The sequence below is a fragment of the Chelonoidis abingdonii genome, chromosome 4 (assembly GCF_003597395.2).
Source record: "Chelonoidis abingdonii isolate Lonesome George chromosome 4, CheloAbing_2.0, whole genome shotgun sequence".
NCBI lineage: Eukaryota > Metazoa > Chordata > Testudines > Testudinidae > Chelonoidis > Chelonoidis abingdonii.
Window position 1 is genome coordinate 32290464 of NC_133772.1, and position 20482 is coordinate 32310945.

The following is a 20482-nucleotide window of genomic DNA, read 5'->3' on the forward strand; positions in this document are numbered from 1 at the left end:
ATCTCCTCAGAACAGGAATGATGTCACTTCCTTCTAGAGTGTGTCGAGAGGGGGTGTGAAGGGGGGGAAGTCACGACCCCAGCTCATTCGCTCCGAGCAGCCCCAGTTGAATAAATGAGGTTGCCCTCTTGGAGGAAGGGAAGTGCTCTGAAGATGATGCCTGGCTTCCTTGGCAGACAGTCATCAAGCTGTCCTTTCCTCTCCTGACTGGGATTTTCAATGGCTGCATGAAGAGTTCGCGGTTTCCTCCTTCCCTCATGATGTCTGTCTCCATGGACGCGCACTTTCCCTGAAACACCCTCTCGGGAGAGAAGAATGTGCTTCTGCTGGACCACTTGCCATGTAAGCGTTTCTGATTCCCATAGATTTCACTCTGGCCTGAAGTGTTGGGGTCCTGGGGCTCCTTGCACTGAGCACTTGTGCATGCATGTGTTTCCACCTAGGCGGGGCTCAGGGTCCCAGGGCTTTTCACACTCAGTGCTCTCTCAATCTCTGACCCAGCTTTCAGACTCCTGGGCTTCCTTGTGTCGTAAGTGCTTTTGCATGCTGTAACTGGGGAGCAAAGTCTGGGGCTCCTTGCACTCGGAGCAGTCTCTAACCCACTATTTTCAGATCCCAAGGCTCTTCTACACTTAGTCCTCTGACTCTTCTCCTCCCTCCCCAGTCCCCTGCTAGGTTCATGTCTCCAGGCCTCCTCAAATATAACTCTTTGGCTGCATCCCAGGGCTCCAGATCCAAGGACTCCTCCCCCTGAGAGCACGATTTCTATCTTTCTGTAAGTCAGGTATGATAGTGACAGGCCGTCTCTCACTCCTCTCTCTTGCTGTTTCTAACGCAGGGAGTAGGGCCTCAGGCTTCCTGGTTTAGATTTCACACAGACGATCATTAGGAATTAATTGCACTCCATCTACCTCTGCTTTCCACATTATTATGTGTAGGATCTTTGTAAAATAGAGGACTAGCAGCATCAGTCCCACAGTATTTATCATGTTCAATAATGAAAGGCTGGATGCCTTGTTCCAAGCCCACCTGTTGCTTTTCATCAGGAACCTACCCTAGAACTCACTTGTTTCTGCAAGATAGCACTACTTAATCTGGTAGTAGGCAGGAAAGTCTGCAAAGTACAACTGCATGTACTGCTAGGTGCAGAAAAATGATTGAAAATACATTGATGGGACACACTAGTAAGCCAGGGAATGCTGGGAATGTCTGCATGGAAAAAGAGTAGGGAAAGGCTGGGAGGTACCACTGTGTTCATGGGCAAGGAGCAACAGTGTGTAAGAGCAAGGTGAAAAGTATCGCTGTGTGCATTGATTTAGGGTAGCATATTCAAGGTAAAGGTGGAAAGTACCACATGTGCCAGTGGTAGATGGTGGGGTTGTTCATGATAAGGCTAGAAAGTATTGCCATATGGCCGGTAGAGTGAGCAGTTTGAAATGTACCAAGTGTGCTTGACAAGTGTGCGCTAGGGGAGTGTGAATCCAAATGGTGTGTAGTTATTTCATATTGTTTTTTGTTCTGCTGAGCATGGAATACAGGGTTGCCTTTACCAAAGTGAGTAACACACTGGAAGTGTATCAGCATGTTAATTGTGGAATTTCCTGAAAAGTGTTAGAGGTGTGTGTGTAGTCACTTGCTGCTGCGTGACAGCATGTGTAGGAGAGCAAAATCAGCTCAACCAGGGTGACAGCAGTTGGTAGTGGACATGGGACAAGAAATGCTGCCCAGTTCTAGGATGAGCTGCAGTTCTTGTTTGCACATTAGAGAGCAGAAACATAATTGACTGGTACAAAATGCGAGATCGTGTGATCTGTTGTAACATCAGACTTCTAATAATGTAGCTGTGTGGTGCTGCTAGGGCAGCTCGTGGGGCCTGTCATAAACTGTAAATGTTTTTGTGGTTTGAAGATTCTAGTTAATTTAAATGTGATCACTCATCAAGTCATTTTATCCAGAGTATTTGAATTGGATTTTGAGATCTAATGTGAAAGAGCTATGATCAGTTTTGAGTTAGGACTGGGACATGGCAGATTAGTATAGTAGTTTGTTCCCTCAGAATTCCTGATGCAAATCCTGATTATATCACAAGTAATAGAAATGAGATGTTTTTATTTTTGCCTCTGGACGCTTGACTTGCTTGTCAGTACTTCATAGGGACCGCACTGGACTAGCACAGTTGCTGTAATTTGGGATTGAGATGCATTGTCAGCAGTGTCTCGGTGTGAAGGAGTAGGATTAAAATAGCAGGGAGTGCTGCGGATTACGGTTGAGGTGCATGGACAGCGTTGCATGGTGGCCCAGACTCTGTAATAGCATAGGAAGCTGCAGGTCAGCCTTGAAGTGCATTGACAAAGCTGAGGGTGAAGGAGAGACTGGAATTGCAGGGGATTCTGTAACCTCACCCTGGATGTACACTGGCAGAGCACAGTGGGTTGCTGGTGGAAGCTAGAAGTGGAATAGCCTGAGACACTGCAGGTCCGGATAGAAATACATTAACAAAGCCATGCAGAGGTCGCAGGTCGGTATTGAGGTACATCTTCAGACTGTTATAGCAGGGGATGCTCCAGTACAGGATTGAGGTGCTTTGGCAGGGCTGTGTAAGGGGGAACCTTGGACTAGAGTAGTGGAGGAATTCCTGCAGGGCAGGATTGAGGTGCAGAGCTGCGTATGCAGGGGAGCTATGTATAGCCTCTGACTTCTGTTGCCAGTGCTAATTAAGAATCATCAGGTTGAAAAACTAATAGATAAAAGAGAGAGAAAAGGCGAGAAGCAATTGTCCCTTAAATCTCCAATGATTTAATGCATACAGGAGGCAAAGTGAGGGGAGAGCAACGGGGGCTTCTAAACAGTCTGCAGTCAAGATCTCCTTGGATGCTGCTTCCTTAGCTTTGGCACACCGTGGAGGCTGTAGGGTGCACACCCCCAAGAGATGGGAAGGAGATGTACAGCTCTCCCAGTGGTGTGTGAGGGCCAGGTGTTAATGGATGCTTTGGAGCACCTGGCCGGCTGAGAAGAAGGCATTGTGAGGAGGCTTTTGAGAGAAGAACCTGGTGGCAGATGTGTGGGAGAACACAGTACTAGGGAGCTGTACAGAGCTTAGGCTGGCACAACCTGTCATAGGTGCCCAGCAGGGATCACTTGCAAACACAGAGCTCTGTAACAGGATTCCAACTAATCGTGTAAGCTGGTGTTCGGGTTAGTGTTAATTACATTCAGCATGAGCTACATACCTGTTTAAGCTAATGCTTCCCATGATCTTTGACTGCCTTTCTCTTTCCCCGCCTCCCCACCTTGAGTTTGGTATGCCCACCCTCTTTGTCTGCTGGTGATGGATGGAGGAGATTTGATGCTGTCATGGGAGTGGAATGGAGAGGACTCTCAAACAGGACCCCCTCCTTTGTGTGTGGTGGATGGAGGGGATTTTAAGTTAGCATGGGGTGCATTGAGGGACTAGAGGGGACCTGCATCCTTCGTTCCTACATTTCTATTTCAGGAGATGAGCATCCTGCCTGCTGAGCCTCCTCAGACCCACTAGCCATGCCAGGGATTGTGGTGTTCCGCCGTCGCTGGTCTGTGGGCAGCGATGACCTCGTTTTGCCAGCCATCTTCCTCTTCCTCCTTCACACCACCTGGTAAGTGGAGAGCACAGATGCTCAGGAGAAGGCTGCTCTGCAGCAACTCATGACTTCCTTTTGCTACTCCCATCTCCAGTGGCTGGAGTTCTCTCTAGTTCCCCTGTATAACTTAGGAAGGCTGTATTGGACACTTATGACTGGTACCAAATTGTTCTGAACTTCTGGTCCCTCTTGCTTTCCCTGTACCTTGGATCAGTGCTATATAAAACCCTTGTCCCACTTTCACAGGGGAAGCCTCTGTTAGAAGCCTGGTGCCTGTAACTCCCTGAGACATCCTCACCCTTTATTCTGAGTGGTCTATTGAAATTTTGGGGTGTGCTTCTTTAGAGGGGCCCAGAGGACAGTGATTTGAGTGTGATGCCTCTGGTGTATCCCAGGGAATATCTCAGAACTGCCAGATAGACGCAGGATACCAAGGTGGTGAGATCTGGGGAGCATGTCACCTGGCAGCTGGGAAAGAGAATTCAGGACCAAATTAATAAATAGATGATCTGCAGGTGAGTGGGAGAACTAGCAGGAAATGTACAGGCCATCTAGGGTTCCTTCTTTCAGTCCTAAGGATAAAAAAAACTGTCTGTGAGGAGACTCTAGTTGAGGAAATATTACCATATGCTGGGCTGCTTTGCTTGGTGTTGCCACTGGTAAATAGTTGGCTTGTGCATGGCAGGTTTGTGATCCTTTCCGTGGTGCTCTTCGGGCTGGTGTACAATCCCAACGAGACCTGTTCCCTTAACCTGGTGGACCACGGCAGAGGCTACCTGGGCATCCTGCTCAGCTGCATGATCGCAGAGGTGGCAATCATCTGGCTCAGCATGCGTGGCAGCATCCTGTACACAGAGCCCCGGGACTCGATGCAGTATGTGCTCTATGTCAGACTGGGTAAGAGGCAGCAGCATAGGGCCTTCTAACCACTTACCTCCACTCTGCTATCTGTCACTCTCAGAAGACTTTTCCTCCCTACACCCTAAGAGATAGCCACTCTTCTTTGACATGCACATGAATAGCTATGGAGCTCTTCTGGAATGGGTACACAGCCCCCTGGCCTCCGATACATACCTTCACCTGCCACCTAAAACACCCTCCCAGCAAACGTTTCATTCACCCCCCCTCACTGTGACACCTTGTACACCCCATGCCTACAACAAATACATCCATCCTTCCTGCAATAGAATTTGTACACCCACTTAGTGACACATTTACACCTTTGCCCCCTCCTTCTCCACAAGATTTCCAATAACACAAGTATATGCCTCAGTACAACACGAGCATGCCCACCCCAAGGCACACACGTGCGCTTCCCTGTCACACATGTACACCTAGCCTTCACCCACCTACTTTAAGACACCACTTATAGGCCACCTCTCAATACACTTACACATCTAGCAGAGTGCTCGTAGATAACCCACCTCCATAGCTATAACTATATTTACTGGATGCCCACATGCCTTCCCTTCAGTCCTGAGATGTGTGTACAGACCTCTTTTCCTCCTAAGACCTTTCTTCCTGTCACACCTATCCTGAGCTCCTCAGAGTCATACCAGAAAGAGGAACAGACACTGGTCTCTTGTGCAGGTGTTGGGATATCTCAACACAGTGTTTCTCACTCTATCCTTCTATTCATCCCCCAAGGTATGGAAATGTATTTAGGCCACCACATCTTCTCCCTGGGGGAAGTATTTTTATAAGGAGCCTGGTGGGGAAATCTTTTGGATAAACAAGGATTTATGTCCCTTTTAAATGTGAGGGCAGGGCAGCCTGTTGCCTGTTCTTGTTTTGCTGGCTTCTTTCCACTTAGGACTTATCAAAAGCCCAGCATCCTCTCTTAAAAGGTCTCTCCATATGGGAGGCAGTTCCATCTTTGCTGAGTGCTAAGTGCAAACCATTAACAAGCAAAGCAAACAAATCTTCCTCTCTCCATTTCTCCCAGACACTGTGGAGTCTCCCAAGGGAAAGGAGAGGAGCCTGGCAGTTTGAGACACACTGTATTAAATCCAGGCTGAGTGGAAGGGGCAGGAAAATGGAAAAACCAAGTGAGAGATCTCTTCTCTCCCCTCCCATCTCCCTGTGAAGTCATCAAGCTCTTTAATACCATGTCGGCACTGGACTTTAGCCATGTCAGGGAACTATATTGAAACTGAGTCTTGGGCCTGTCTGTGTTTAACTCCCAAAATTTCTCACTATTGCTACCACAATTTCATCAGTTCCTCTGGTATTGACAGTGTGGGTGTTACCACTGGTGTAATCAAGGCCCCTGTGGCTGCAGGATAAGCACATGCCATTCGCCCAGCTCTGAGCCCCCAGAAGTCTTGTCTATGCTAACACTCCCATAGATGGAGCTGATGTGATGGTAGCAATGGTAGGAATTTGCAGGGGAAAGAGCCAATGTACACAAGGCCTAGTGCACAGTTTTTAAACATGCCACTGGCTGGCCGAACAGCATGAGAAAGTGTTTGCTGGAACTGTATTTAAATCAGGCTCAGTAAGATGGTACAAGCCCATGGTTGACCGGGCCCTAGAGATGACAGGAGTGTGAGTGCTTGACAGGTCTGCAGTTAATCGAAAAAACAGCAGATCAATGTCTTGGGCGGGTGCCTGTGTCTCAGCTGAGTGAAACAACTCCAATGGCTGAGATGTACCAACTAGTGAGGGAAGTAGTACCCAAAGTGGTCAAGAAAGAGAGGGTTCTGGCCTTAAAGAAGTGGTAGCATGTGACTAGAACAGACCTTGAGTCTGCTGGCAGAGTTGAGGGGTATAATCCCTACCCCAAATCTGGCAGAGCCCAAGGGAGGTAAGCACTCCACGTGTTCTCGCAAGTCTGCCAAAGCTAGTTGGGAACAGACCCTGTATTACACACATATACTCCTGGGTTTGCTAGAGCCCGTGGGAAATTAACCCCATCCCGTATGCCCCTTTCTGAACTTGCCAGATGCAGGAGGGATTATCTGTGTCCTGAGGCTGCCAGGCTTGGGGTCTTAACATCTTTTGTCTCTCCTTCCCTTCACGCTTTGAGCCTGCTAGGTGGTCCAGTGACTAGGATGCTGGTTTGGAACTTGGAAGACCTGGCTTCAGTTCTCTGCTGTACCACAGACTTATTGTGTGAGCTTGGGCAAGTCAGTTAGCTTCTCTGTGTCTCAGTTCCCCACCTGTAAAATGAGAATAGCATTTCTCTGTGCCACAGTGGTGTAGTGAGGATAAATACACTGAAGATTGTGAGGTGCTCAGATACTGTGGTAATGGGAGCTGTATAAGTACCTAAAATAGAAAAATTCCCTTCCATTCGCACCAAATTTGCCAGAATGTACAAGGTGGGATTAATCACATATACAAACCTTCCTAAATTTGCCTAAGGGAATTAACTTCTCCCTTACAAATCATGCAGGCAGTGTATCATGGGGAGGCAGATGCATGGTTACACGGTGGTACATTACGTAGGAGAGTCTCCATGAATTGGAGTAGGGGTGCGGGAAAAGGCTAGGTGGGATATAACTGTGTGTCTGAATCAAGCCAGTGTTGCAGCTCTGTGTACGTACAGTCAGGGTGTAACACAGGGGTAGGGACTGTTGAGGAGCTAGTGGATCTCTGTAATCATTCCTTGAAGATCAACTCCTAAAGCACTGTGGCCAAAACTGCAAGGTAATCCATTTTGTGCTGCTCTCCTACTGGAGAGCAGTGCCTATGCTGGTGGGGCATGAACCAGCCACTGGTTAGAGTTCATTCAGCATTAGGAACTGGGATTTCTCCCTTGGCATGAGGCTGCTGCTTTGTGACACAGATGGGATTGACAGAGCTGGGGCTAGGAGGATGCCCACCTTTCTGGGGAGAAGCAGTGCTTAACTGTTAGAAATTTGCTGCTATTGCGCTCTGTGTTCCTATTGTTTCAGCCATCCTGGTGATTGAGTTTGTGTATGCTATTGTGGGCATCGTTTGGTTAACACAGTACTACTCCTCCTGCAATGACCTCACTGCCAAGAGTGTCACCTTGGGTATGTATCTGGGTGTCCTGAATGTAGTGTTCAGTTAGTGCATTCATGTGCTTCTGTGCATGTAGGGGGTGCCCCTGACTAGGGAGTTACTCCGTACATGGAGAGGTACCCTGGGTACGGATTGAAGTACTGTCACTGTGAATGTAGTGCTTGCTGTCTGGCTATGTCACTGCACAGAGCAGACATTGTATTCATATGTTTGAGCTGTCTCCAGAGGGACAGGAATCCAAGTTCCCAGTATTGGGACTGGTTGGTGAATCTGAAGAATTCTGTCCTTTACAATTTGTTCTGCAGAGACTTAACAGTTACCCAGATTTCTTTTCAGGATCTCAGCTAGTCTTATTGGTGTCCTGACACATGCCCTGGAATCCTTCTAGATATTGAACAGATATTTAGGTGTCTTCCTCTGTGTGGGTAACCTCCAAGCAAGAATCCTGAGGCTGGAGAATCCAGCTGTGATCAGAGACCCTCCCAAAAGAGTTCTTTGCAGGACTGAGATGGTTAATGCCATTTCTTTGCTCTCTTTGGAGAAATGGAGAAATGAGCTGGTATGCACACAAGAGATTAGGGTGGATAAGCCATTGCTGTGGCTCCAGGACGGACCCTCGACTTTCCCCTTCTTCTCTCTCTGCAGGAATGGTCGTCTGCAACTGGGTCGTCATTCTGAGTGTCTGCATCACTGTCCTGTGTGTCTTTGACCCAACGGGACGGACCTTTGTCAAACTGCGAGCCACAAAGAGGAGACAGCGTAACCTGAGGACGTACAACCTGCGGTAAGGAAACAGGGCAGAGTTCTCCAGAAAGAGGAGGTCTGAAGCCCATATTGATCTGTCCAACTCTTGACTCTTCCCCATGCTACCTCAGGGTGCTCTCTGCTGCAGGCATCAATGCATTTCTCTGTTGAGCATAATTTCAAAGGAGCACAGGTCAGATGCTCCAGTATATTCATGCTGTACAGCACATGTACATCAGTGTTTGTGTCTGAAGTGAGAGGTCTGATTGGATCCCAATGTAAGCCAGGGTTTTTGCTGTTCCCAGTGAGCCCTGGTGCTGCAGTGCATAATATCCTATACTGACCATCCTTTTGCATGGCTGTTTGCCCTTCTACAGTGCTGCAACACTGATGCTCTAGTTAAGGTTGAAACAGCATCTTCATTCCAAGCCCCTTTCTTTGCTCATTGTTTGTCTTTTGTCGAAATATTCCCCTCTGATATGTTTTGTCTGTGCCCAGAAGCAATTACTTTTGTGTTGCTAGTTAGACATTATAATTAAGAACCCATTGTGCCATTTGTGAGTAACCCAAAATAGAAGAAAGGGTTTTTTTTTCACCCAGTAAGACATTCTTTGGATTTTTTTAAAACGCTGGACAGCACAAACTGGCTTTGTTTTCACCTGCAGTGTGGACATGTATATAGCCCTTGATGAGGAATGTGGCTTTGCCAGTTGAGGCTGTTTTCTTTTGCATGTGCAAAGGTGTGACCATTTGAAAATAGCCTGCAAGTAATGTGTTTCAAATCAAGAATAAACAGTGAGGGGTGGTGCACCAAACATTTGCTCCAACTTTGGCCTGAAAAGGGATCGTTCAGATGCTGTTCACGTTTTGGGAAAGACCCTTGGACCATTAAAGAGCCATACAGCAAACTCATATACCTTTTAAAGAGTTTGGATTTTTTCAGTGGGGAGATCCCTCCTTACCAATCAACATGTCACTTGCATCAGTTCTGGATCCCCAGGGCTCTTCAGTACCCTGTTAATCTATCTTTCATGCTTCAAGCTTGCTCTGCTGAAATCAGGACAATCCCGGGAAGGTCAGGGTCCAGCTCTAAGACTACATGCCAAATCCCAGCAGGCTTGATTCAGGTCTTCGTCTTCCTGAGAGAGAGAGAGAAACTGAGCACCCTGCAGTCTGAAAGGTTCCTTCTGCCTGAGAACTTAAAATTTATTGTTCTGTGGATATTAAAGACTCCAGGGCACTGTCAGTCAGGGTCTGGCTTTGTCCCAGTGTCCTTGACCAAATTTCTCCCTCCCCATATTGTTATGCAGTGTGCTATGAACCTGCTGTTTACAGCCTTCCACCCCAGAGATGGCTGAATTTCAGTGGTGATTGGTGTATGTAACTAGAGATCTGCTGGGATATAATGTTATATGGAAAAGATGCTATGATGTATTTATTATTATTATTATAACACTAGCCCCCTGAAAGATTTATTTTTAAATCATCTTCTGGTCTTGGCCCTGATCCTGAAAGGTGCTGGGCACTGTCAGTTAAAGGGAGTTAAGGACACTCTCTGCCTTGCAGGATCAAGCCCTTAGTCCTCAATGGCAAGTGCCTGTGACATGTCAGAGTCAATGTGACCTTTGTAAATGCATTTTAAACTTGAGCTGTGTTTCCACTGTCTTACCCCACAATAGAGCCTGTCACAATGACAGATTTCCTTTGGATTTATTTGTCACATTTAGGACAGTTCATTTTTGGTGACTTCTCTTTTGTGCTGCTCAGCTGTTGTTATTAGACTCTCTGTTGTGTTACATGGCTATTTTAATCCTCACAGAAATCAAAGATAGTTCAACTGATTATGTTCAATGTAACGCTCGCTCACTCACCCCGGAGGAGGGAAATCCCTGGAGTACTGTGATAGCCTGTCTCCAGGCTTGTCTCTGTTTACCTGAGTACTGGACTTGCCTGGGCTCAGGCAGCCCGTCCCCCGACAGTCTTAAGGGACTGGGTATAGCCTGGGCGGGGCTCAGGCCGCCAGCAAACACTTCAGTCTTACAGGTAGGCTGGGGCCTGGGCTTGCAGGGCTCAGGCAGCCAGCAGACAACAGTCTCAAGGGGGGCTGGGGCCACTTCTCTTCTGAGTGAGAGCTCCTTGCAGAGGAATGAGGGTCAGCCACCCAAGGGGAGGGGCAGGGGGACGTGGGCCCTCCCTACTCCACCACATCCCAGCCCAGGGCCCTGGCAGGGCCTGAATCAGCTGCCCTGGAGTCTGCAGGGATCTAGCTGCAACACGCTGATGCTGGGGGTCTGGGCATTGCAGCCAGCCCTATGTCAGCTGCCCCTGAGCCACTTCCTGCCTCCCCTGGGATGGGTACCTCTGGCGTTCAGGCATTGTCTGACTCCGGGTAAACGGCAGCGGGCACGCTAGGCCAGTCATTGTCCATGTCTGGGGCATGGACCGAGCTAGGCAGGGGATCCACCTCGAGCTGCTCCAGAGTCAGCGGGACGTCCTTCTCCTCTGCAGGTTTCCCCCTAATGGGCTATGGGTTTGGTCTTTTATACTTCCGGCCCCACCCCCTCCTTTTGGTGAGGGGTTCGGAGAGGCTTAGGCTCTGCTCTCCAAGGGGCGTGTAACTCTCCCTCACTCACTCTAGAGGAGGGAGGCCCATCCACCTCACTACATTCAGACTTTCCTGACAAATTCACCTTCGGGCTAAGTCTAAACACTTGAAAGTCCAACCCCGAAAGACTGGTTTGTGCCCCCCTGCTCCCACTGTTAGAGCAGTTGTGAAGTCCTTGACGCTGACAGAGGAAGTAAAATTTCTGCCACCTGGGTTCCTTAGCATTTCAGGAAGCTTATGATTCTCTCTAGCTCAGTTACAGTACAGTGCCAACTCCATTTTAAAACTATATTCTTGTTCATCTTTTGGAATCTTAGTTGCAAGTTATGGGCTACTTTTTAAACCTTTACATATCCTCTTTCAGGCACTATATGTTGAATTGCTTGACTGGGTCCCATGCTTCTATAGGAGGCACCCTGCTTACCACAATCTTTCTCCAAAAGCAGCCCACTGTACTCGTGAGCTTTTCCCAGCAGGATCCTGTGCCTGGAGAACAGGGTTGAGGTGACCTGTTTCTAATCACACTGAAGCACATTAAACCTTAATTCATCTGTGCTGGCACCAACAGAGTGAGTATCCAACTGGGGATACCAAGGGCTGATCCCTATAGTAAAAGACTTTCAGCAGAGAATCAAAGACACTACCATCCCCAGCCTTAAAGTGAGATGAATTTCAGTTTGCTTGATCTAATCCTCTTTGCTTTGCATGTGCATCAGTCAAAAACAGGGAAAGAACTGGTCACAAAATGTCAAGCCCAGTAGCATCTGGGCTTGACTTGAGCTCCACTGTGGTGTATTGTAAAATCCAGTTTGCAAGGAGTCAGTTTGTCCCATAGAGGTAAAAGTTCTCTCCTTGTGAATAGCAGTAAATCCTAGGGAAGGCACCTCACCTGCAAACAATTACCGCTAGGTACCCCTCCAAGCTCCAAAGAATGAGACGTCCTTGGACATCCTGCTTCTAGCAGACCATGGAACATTAATGTCCTCATTACAACCATCAAAATCAGAAAAGGACATCATGTATATGAGCACTGAGCCTTAGCACTGGCCAGACAAGTCAGAACTTTCACGGATGTCTCCGCCTCCCTTCCAACACACTCTACTAGCTGTCAATCAGTCATATGTGGAATACTGTCTCATAAACCATTTCCCCTGCCCTGTGTATATTTGTCTGTATACAGCATGGGCCAGACTCTCATCCGCAAAGTCCTCTTTGTACTGCTGCCAGAACAGTATATAGGGACTTTAGTGGAAATGACAATTAGGCTCTGTATGTATATTATCCTTGACAGCACATAGTCTGCAGGATTTGTACACCAGGTCCTAGTGCTTGTCTCTCTGTGTTCTTATTGCTGTCATCTTCGCTCCTGCCCCTCTGCTATGCTACTGCTTTTCCTTTGTCCATATGCATTCTTTGTTTCCCTGTTGCAGGCATCGCCTTGAGGAGGGGCAGGCCAGCAGCTGGACTCGCCGGCTCAAAGTTTTTCTTTGCTGCACACGGACAAAGGACTCCCAGTCTGTAAGTAACAAATAGCTCTGCATCTGAGCGCAAATTCCAGGCCCAGCCAGCCTTGTCCTGGGCTTTTCTGAGCATAGCACTGTGAGAATCCCCAAGACTGACAATGAAAGTGTATCACTGGTTTCAGCAGGGGGCACTCTCACCTGGTTGGGATTTAAGGGGACTAAGTGCAGTGGGAGAGAACAGTGGAAATGTCCCTGTAGGAGCAACAATCTGAATGGCTCTCAGAATAGGTGGGTGCAAAGGCTTGCAGTATAGTGGGTCTCCTCATCCTCCTTTGAGTTACAAGTTTTCTAAAGTAGACTGGCTAATTGTCAGGAATATGAATGCTTAAGAGACTCTAGAGGATGGATTTGGAAGGTGATCACCCAGAGCCCAATCCCTATACAGCCCAGGAAGGACTATATATAACTGCTATATCCATGTCCAGAGAGGCAGGTCTCCAGGTCTCTTGAAGTTGGATAGTGTTTTACCCATCTGATTCTGGAAATTATAGTCATGGGACCAGGATTAATAAAAGGGGGCATCCTCTTACAGTTTTATTTAATACGGCTGCGTCCCATCTGAGTGTCACTATGGTGATGTCCAGTTGTTGCCCACAGTCTCTTACCCTGGGTGTGGGTGAGCCATCCCTCAGTTCCATGACATAACGTAACATCTAGATGAGTACAATATGAGAGGGAGAACCCAGCACAGCTTGAACAGGGGAAAATCATCTCTATCTGAGCTGCTAGGATTCTTTGCAGGGGTTAATTGAACAGTAGTTAAGGTGGAAACACTTGATATAGTTCATTTAGACTTTTGAAAAAGCCTTTGAAGAAATTCCCTCACAAAAGGTTATGTATGTGGAAATGTAGTAGTTCCTAGGGACACTGTCAACTTTAAGATCACACTTCTGCCTGAAGTGTTTTTACCTGCTGTTGTTACATGGAGCACCTAAGATTCCTGTAAATGAAGATTAGAGAAAAAAATCTTTTTTACTGTGTTACTTTCTGCATTTCATGGAATTTTGTGTGTAGGCAGCTTCCCTGTTTCCTCTTCATTAACTCTTACTTCAGTTTTCCCTGTTGTTTGTGAGAGCCTTTCAAACAGCAGCAAGGGATTGAGAAAGAGAGAGAGAGAGAGAGAGAGATCTTAAAAATAGGAAAATGCAAAACCACCAGAATTGGCAGGAGGTCTCTTACGGGCAGATGGAGTGCATAAAACTACTGCTAAGTACAGTGACTCAGTGTCAAATTAAGTGTCCCTGTGAAGTCTTGTCACGGCTTACAAACTGAGGTAGGAGACAGTGACCATTTCTCAGTGTGAAAAGTTTAATACTGTAGATCAGTGGTTTTCAACCTTTTTTCATTTGCACACCCCTAAAAAATTACAACTGGAGGTGTGGACACCTTTGGAAATCCTAGACATAGTCTGCAGATCGGCAGGAGTCCACGGACCATGGGTTGAAAATCACTGCTGTAGATAGTTCCCCCCCAGATCTGGCCTAATGGCTTAATCCTGGCTTCCAGTGAAGTCAGCAGAAGCTTTCGTATTGACTTCAGTGGGAGCAGATTCATGCACTAGATCTGGTGTTCACCGTATTTATTAATGGCCTTCTGGAGAGGTGAATAGTAAGGTGGCAAATTTTGCAGAGGACACAGTAATAATTAGGTTAGTCAAAACTATGGAGCATTTGTGAGGAACTCCTGAAGGATCGGACAGAATGAGGGAATTGTTACCGATGTCAGATGAAAGTCATCAAAGATAAGGGCAAGCTAATACACATTGCAATGAACAATTTCAATTACTTGCACACACCGATGGGCTCTAAATTAGCTATAACCTCTCAGGAAAAGATCTAGGAGTTATTGAGGACAGCTCAGCAAAGACGTCAATGCACAGTGGTGGCCAAAAATCAGAAAAGATTTTTGGCTGCATTAGAAGCGAATAGAGAACGATACGGAAAAACTCTGAGGGCATTCTATAAATCAATGGTACATCTGCAGTAATTACAGCTTGCAATTTTGGTCTCCTCATCTCAGAAAAAAAGACACAGGAAAGGTGCAGAGAATGGTACTGAAAGAAACATGGGGTTGTACATGTTCTTTACCCTGGAGAGGAGATGGGTCGAGAAGATACAGAGCACTGTAAAGTAGTGGATGCTCTGGAGAAGGGCCACCAGGATGCTCTTATTTGTCCTATTTGTAAATTAGAGATTAAAGGGAAGGTTTTGTTAGACAGTGTGTAATTAACCTGGGGATGTTGTTACTGAGCCACATGGGGCTTAGTGAGAATTACCAAAGGATCAGGCACTTGGCACTTTTGAAATCCCCCTATTGACTAGCACAATTGGCCAGCCTGGTTACATGCCCCTGCAATACTGGATATAATGCCTTGCAAATGCCATAGCATTTCCTGGGAACTTCCGAGCCCATAAATGGTGCCCAACTGACAGTAACTATCCAACATAGCCAGTTTCCATAGGTCAGTTGCTGGATGGAAGAGACAGTTGGAAAAAACAAATGTTTTGTTTCTGATCAGATCACTCTGAATCTAAACATTTTCATTTGGGCCATTTTTACGTTGTGCCCACCGGAGCTGTCATGGTGTGTCACTGGAGTTGTAGTCTGGGTGCTTGCACATCCCAGATACATCACAGTGGCTCAGCCACAGAGGAAATCGTGGTGCATTGTGGGAGATGTAGTGCAGTCAGGGAGCCCAGCCCATAGGGAAGAATGGGGCATGAGGCACCCAAACTACAACTCCCATGAGGCACTGTAGTGGCTCAAGTAGACACAGTTTAATATCTAAATAACCCAAAATGAGACATTCTGATTGAGGAATGTCAACATTTTTTGTTTTGACATTTCTGAATCAGGTGTTTTTTTTTACTTTTCTTTATGTGATAAGTTTCAGTGGCCTGATTCAGAGTGAAAACAAATGTAAAATAATCAAAATATTCTGTGAGATGGAAGTTCTGTTCTTCTGTCAGCTCTAGCAAACACTAGTCTCGGCTGCATGGGGATAGGAGCTCCCATCTTTGTGATCCAGTGTTGCAAGATTGGGGGCAGCTCACCACAGAGAGGGAAGAAAAGTCTTTGTCCTCATTCTGAAGTTTTGTAGTCATGGCTGCCTGGCCCAGGCCTCAAGGAAAACTTGTCCCCCTCAGTCTATGGAAAACTGTGGTCATTGTCTAGACACACAAGTGGAGTGTCGCCAAGTGGATATCACCCTATGCTTCTTGGACAGAGATGGTTATTGTGGGATTGGGGAACGACCTTTGCAACAAGGAGTCTATTAGTGCTGGTCTTGTGCACAGCAGGTCCTGTCCAAACAACCTACATTGTCTCTCTAGCCACCTCAGAGATCTTGTACCTACTTTTGAAAAGCTCTAGCACAAACCTTTCTTGCTGAGCAAGGAATAAGAACTCAACTTTTACGCTGGCCTCTCCATCTTGACAAAAGGTCAGGGAAATCTAACCAGTTCCCTTGGACTTATGGGAACTTTCCCTCTTCTCCTTTAAGGCCTTTTGCATTTCCCACAAGCCACTAGTTCAGGGAACTGTGGGATAGGTATCCAGAAGGCAATGCAGTTATAATGCTGCAGTACAGTGCTAAAATTGGTACAGGTGAAAACTGCATTTAAAACAATACAACTAATGTAGAGATTGTGCATCATTGGTACTTGAAGTCCCATTGGTTCAGTCACTGATGAAAGAGATCTCTAGTGCAGACTGTACAAGAGATGGAGGGAAATAATCTCACACCCCAGAAGCCTGCCCTTCATAGTTTGCCAGAGGTGGAAGCATTTACCTCTGGAAAAGTAGAGCTTCTGAGCAGTGGTCAGGACAGAAAAAGGGAAACCATGTTCTCCAAACCAGACTCTGCTTTCAAGCACATTCTCCAGTCAGGGAGTTACATGTCTAATGACCACATTCACGCATGCAGACCAATTGCACACAAAATCACAGTTGTAAATTTAGATGCTGGGTGAAGGTCCTTTTGAAAGTATGGCCCGACAGTTCAGGGTAAAGACTGTGGCAAGCCTCCAGGAAAGATTAAGTGATGAGGAAGAGCCAAAGTAATGGCTAGGTATGTGCTACAGCCCTAGCTGAGCGCTCCTTTGTGGTTAGACACTGGGTTGCTATATTGGACCAAACCTCTGGATCCCATTGCTTTTAAGCCTGCTGGATCTGAGAAGCATCCAGATACTCTCTCTTAATCTGGTCTCTCCTGTCTAGACTCCTTCTTGGGATATGGGGCCCTGCGGCCCAACTGCCCTGGCCAGTGCTGACCCCCCATGTCTCCCCAAGAGCATACGCATGCTCTCCGCAGAGCTTCACCCTCCTGAGTTCCTGAGTTAACAGTTTAACTCTTTGGGGACTATGTGACAGCTAAAGCATAGAATGCCCAGACTTTGCAAAGGAACTTCTAAACCATATCCCCTTTTCTCACAGAGGTACATGGGAGATACCAATCTAACCAAAAATAGCACCTGTTTGCAAAATCCTCAGTCCTGCTGAGAGTCACTTGGGTCTTGAGCAGCGTCCTTCAGCGACTCAGGGATCCTCCTGCATGCTGCTCCTCCTGCTCAGTCTTCTCTTCCTTGCAGTGCTCTCCCCCTTTGTCTGTCAGGGGCTCAGCTTTTAACAGTTCCAAAGTCCCCAGTTTTCCCCTGTCTCAATGCAAGTGGTGAGCCTCAAAATAGTCTGAGCTAGACTTAAAGGGTTTGTCATCTGTATTGTCCCCTTAAATTGGGGCGACTGGAATTATCCGTAGCCATTGTTTATCTTCCTGCAGATGTATAAAACCACCAATGATTGACTTAACTCACTGAAACCATGTAACAAACATGATAGCAATCAGATAATAGTTATAAAAATAATACATCTATCTCCCCCATTCTTAAGAGTATGGCTGGGACAGAGGGGCTTGGGAGACTGGCTGACTTCAGTATGCGAGAGATGATCGTAGGACTCTGAGCTAGAGAATGATGAGGTCAACAAGTAGAGGAAATATGGGGGATTTTCTGTACTAAAATGAATTGTTCAAACTAAATTAGTGTTGAAAAGAAAGGCTGGCCTTGAGGTTAAGGCGCTGGACTGGGACTGAAGTTCAATTCCCAGCATAGTCTCTTTGTGCCGTAGTTCCTCATCTGTAAAATGGGGCTAAGAATACTTCCTTTCTTCTTCGAGTGCTTGCTCATATCCATTCCAAGTAGGTGTGCGCGCGCCGCGTGCACGTTCGTCGGAAGAATTTTCCCCTAGCAACACCCGGCGGGTCGGCAGGCGCCCCCTGGCGTGGCGCCTTTGCGGCACCGTTATGATACCCCTACCGACCCGTCCGCTCCTCAGTTCCTTCTTACTGCCCTGTCGGTCGTTGGAACAGTGGAGTGCGGCTTAGCTGACCTCCACTTCCCTAGCGTTTCACCCGTTCTCATCTCTAGTTGTTAGTTTAATTTTGTAGTTAGTGTTAATTCATAGTTGTAGTTCTAGTTATTAGAGTAGTTCTTTGAATAGTTGAGGGCTGAGGTTTAATCCTCCTCACCCCTCCCGGGACCCGGCTCATGCCTGGCTCTCCGGCTTCAAACAGTGCTCGGCCTGCCGTCGGCCGATGCCAACGGAGACCCCAGATCGACGTTGCCTAAAGTGCTTGGGGAATCCCATCCCTGACAAGTGCCGGATCTGTAAGTCGTTAAGCCCAGACAAAAAAGGAGCGGGACTCGCGCTTAAGCAGCTCCTCATGGAGGCGGCGCTGACCCCTGCAGCTCCGGCACCGAGCGCACCGCAGTCCGCACCGGGCAGAAGTTCTTCATCGGCACCGGAGACGACCGGTGCCGCCAGAACAACCGCGTCACTATCTGTCTCTGGTGCAGAAGCCAGCCCGGCAACCGCTCCCTTTCGCCGAAGGCGAAGAAGTTGAAGGCTCCTGCGGCGGCAGCTACTGCACCGCAGTCTGAGCATGGAGAACGTGCTGGCCGGCACCGCCATCAGCCATGGCACCGGTTATCTCAGCACCGTCGATCTGGCCAGGCAAGAGCCGTCGAGTCCGGTGCAGACAGCTCCCCGGCGGATGCCCTGGTCGAGCTCACCGTTCCCACTACGCCGGAGACTTCTGCGTCGGCGAGGGAACTTATAGCCTTCACTGAGCCTTCCCTACCTCAACCCCGGCACCGCCGTGGCGGTTTCTCGTCGGCAGGGAAGCCAGCGATGCTTAGGCCACTGTCTGTCGAGCAGCGGACAAGCGCCGATCACGATCGAGGTCACGACACGCGCTCCCCTCGCACCGCGATCTCCTTCACGATGCGACCTCCGCGGACTCAACGCCTTCGTAAGGAAGTTACGATTCCGCATGGTGTCCTTGGGGTCTATCATCCCGTCCCTGGATCCGGGAGACTGGTTCGCTGCTCTCGACATGAAGGACACGTACTTTCATGTTTCTATCTACCCACCACACAGACGCTTTCTCCGCTTTGTGGTGTGGGACCGCCACTTCCAATTCACGGTCCTGCCCTTCGGCCTTTCCTCTGCCCCGTGGGTCTTTACGAAATGTTGGCAGTAGTGGCCGCTTTCCTCCGTCGGCAAGGCATATGTATCTTCCCTTACCTGGACGACTGGCTTGTTCGTGGGTCTTCCGAGGCTCAGGTCGCCGCGCACATCATAGTGATCAGGGAACTATTCGATACGCTGGGCCTATTAATCAATTTCGACAAGTCCATCCTCGTACCATCTCAGAGGATAGAATTCATCGGGGCTGTCTTGGACTCCACGCTCACGACAGCCTCACTTCCGCCCAGCCGGTTCCGGGTGCTGGTCTCTGCGATAGAGAGCCTGCTCGCCTTTCCCACGACCTCGGTCCGGGTCTATCTCAGCCTGCTCAGTCACATGGCGGCCTGCACCTTTGTCACCAAGAACGCCAAGCTCCGTCTTCGCCCCCTTCAAATTTGGTTGGCCTCCGTTTACCACCCACGGAGGGACAGCATGGACATGGTCGTCACGCTCTCGCAGACCGTATTGCAATCTCTCCGCTGGTGGCAAGACCCCTCCCTGGTGTGTGCGGGCATGCCGTTCCACCCCAGGCAACCCTCCATATCCGTAACAACGGACGCTTCCTACCTCGGATGGGGAGCTCACATGGGGTCACATCGGACACAATGCCTCTGGTCCTCTCAGGAGCTGTCGCTCCATATAAACGTTCGGGAGCTACGAGCGGTACGCCTCGCCTGTCAGGCCTTTATTCGTCACCTGCAAGGCCGTTGCGTCTTAGTGCTCATGGACAACACCACCACGATGCACTATATAAACAAGCAGGGAGGGACCCGCTCTCTCCCTCTGTGTCAAGAGGCGATCAGACTTTGGGAGTTTTGTATAGCCCACTCCGTGGATCTGCTGGCCTCCTTCCTTCCAGGAGTCCAAAACGAGTTAACGGACCACCTCAGCAGGTCCTTTCTAGCCCACGAGTGGTCCCTCCGCCTGGACATAGCCCATTCTCTCTTCCGGAGGTGGGGGTTTCCCCAGATCGACCTGTTCGCCTCACGCAGCAACCGGAAGTGCCACAGGTTCTGCTCCTTTCGCGGTCTCGCCCCGGGTTCGATCTCGGACGCCTTCCTCCTGTCCAGGTCAACCCTCCTCCTATATGCCTTCCCACCGTTTCCGCTGGTGCACAAAGTCCTGGTGAAGCTGCACAAGGACAAGGTTCGAGTAATTCTCATCGCCCCAGCGTGGCCTTGCCAGCACTGGTACACTACGCTCCGGGACCTATCAATAGCCAACCCAGTTCTCCTGCCGACCCATCCGGACTTGATATCCCAGGACCACGGCAGGCTTCTCCATCCCGACCTCCAATCCCTCCACCTGACGACGTGGTTCCTGGCTGGTTGAGCTGCTCAGAACTGTGCTGCTTTACTCTAGTGCAGCAGGTACTCCTGGGAAGCAGGAAGCCTGCAACCAGGGCTACTTACATGGCAAAGTGGAAGAGGTTCTCCTGCTGGTGTCAGACACAACAAGTAACACCTACACAGGCTCCT

At 48.5% G+C, this 20482-nt stretch overlaps 1 protein-coding gene across 1 annotated transcript in view; it reads left to right on the top strand.

Annotated features, from left to right (window-relative positions):
- The first annotated feature begins 3499 nt into the window (after positions 1 to 3499).
- DAGLA (diacylglycerol lipase alpha) overlaps positions 3500 to 20482 on the top strand; it is a 46522-nt gene continuing 29539 nt past the window's right edge. Inside the window, exons 1-5 of the mRNA XM_032781195.2 lie at positions 3500 to 3632; positions 4303 to 4514; positions 7517 to 7618; positions 8253 to 8391; positions 12387 to 12474. Coding sequence (XP_032637086.1) covers positions 3538 to 3632; positions 4303 to 4514; positions 7517 to 7618; positions 8253 to 8391; positions 12387 to 12474 — 636 coding nt within the window. The 5' untranslated portion in view covers positions 3500 to 3537. The remainder of the gene's footprint in view (positions 3633 to 4302; positions 4515 to 7516; positions 7619 to 8252; positions 8392 to 12386; positions 12475 to 20482) is intronic.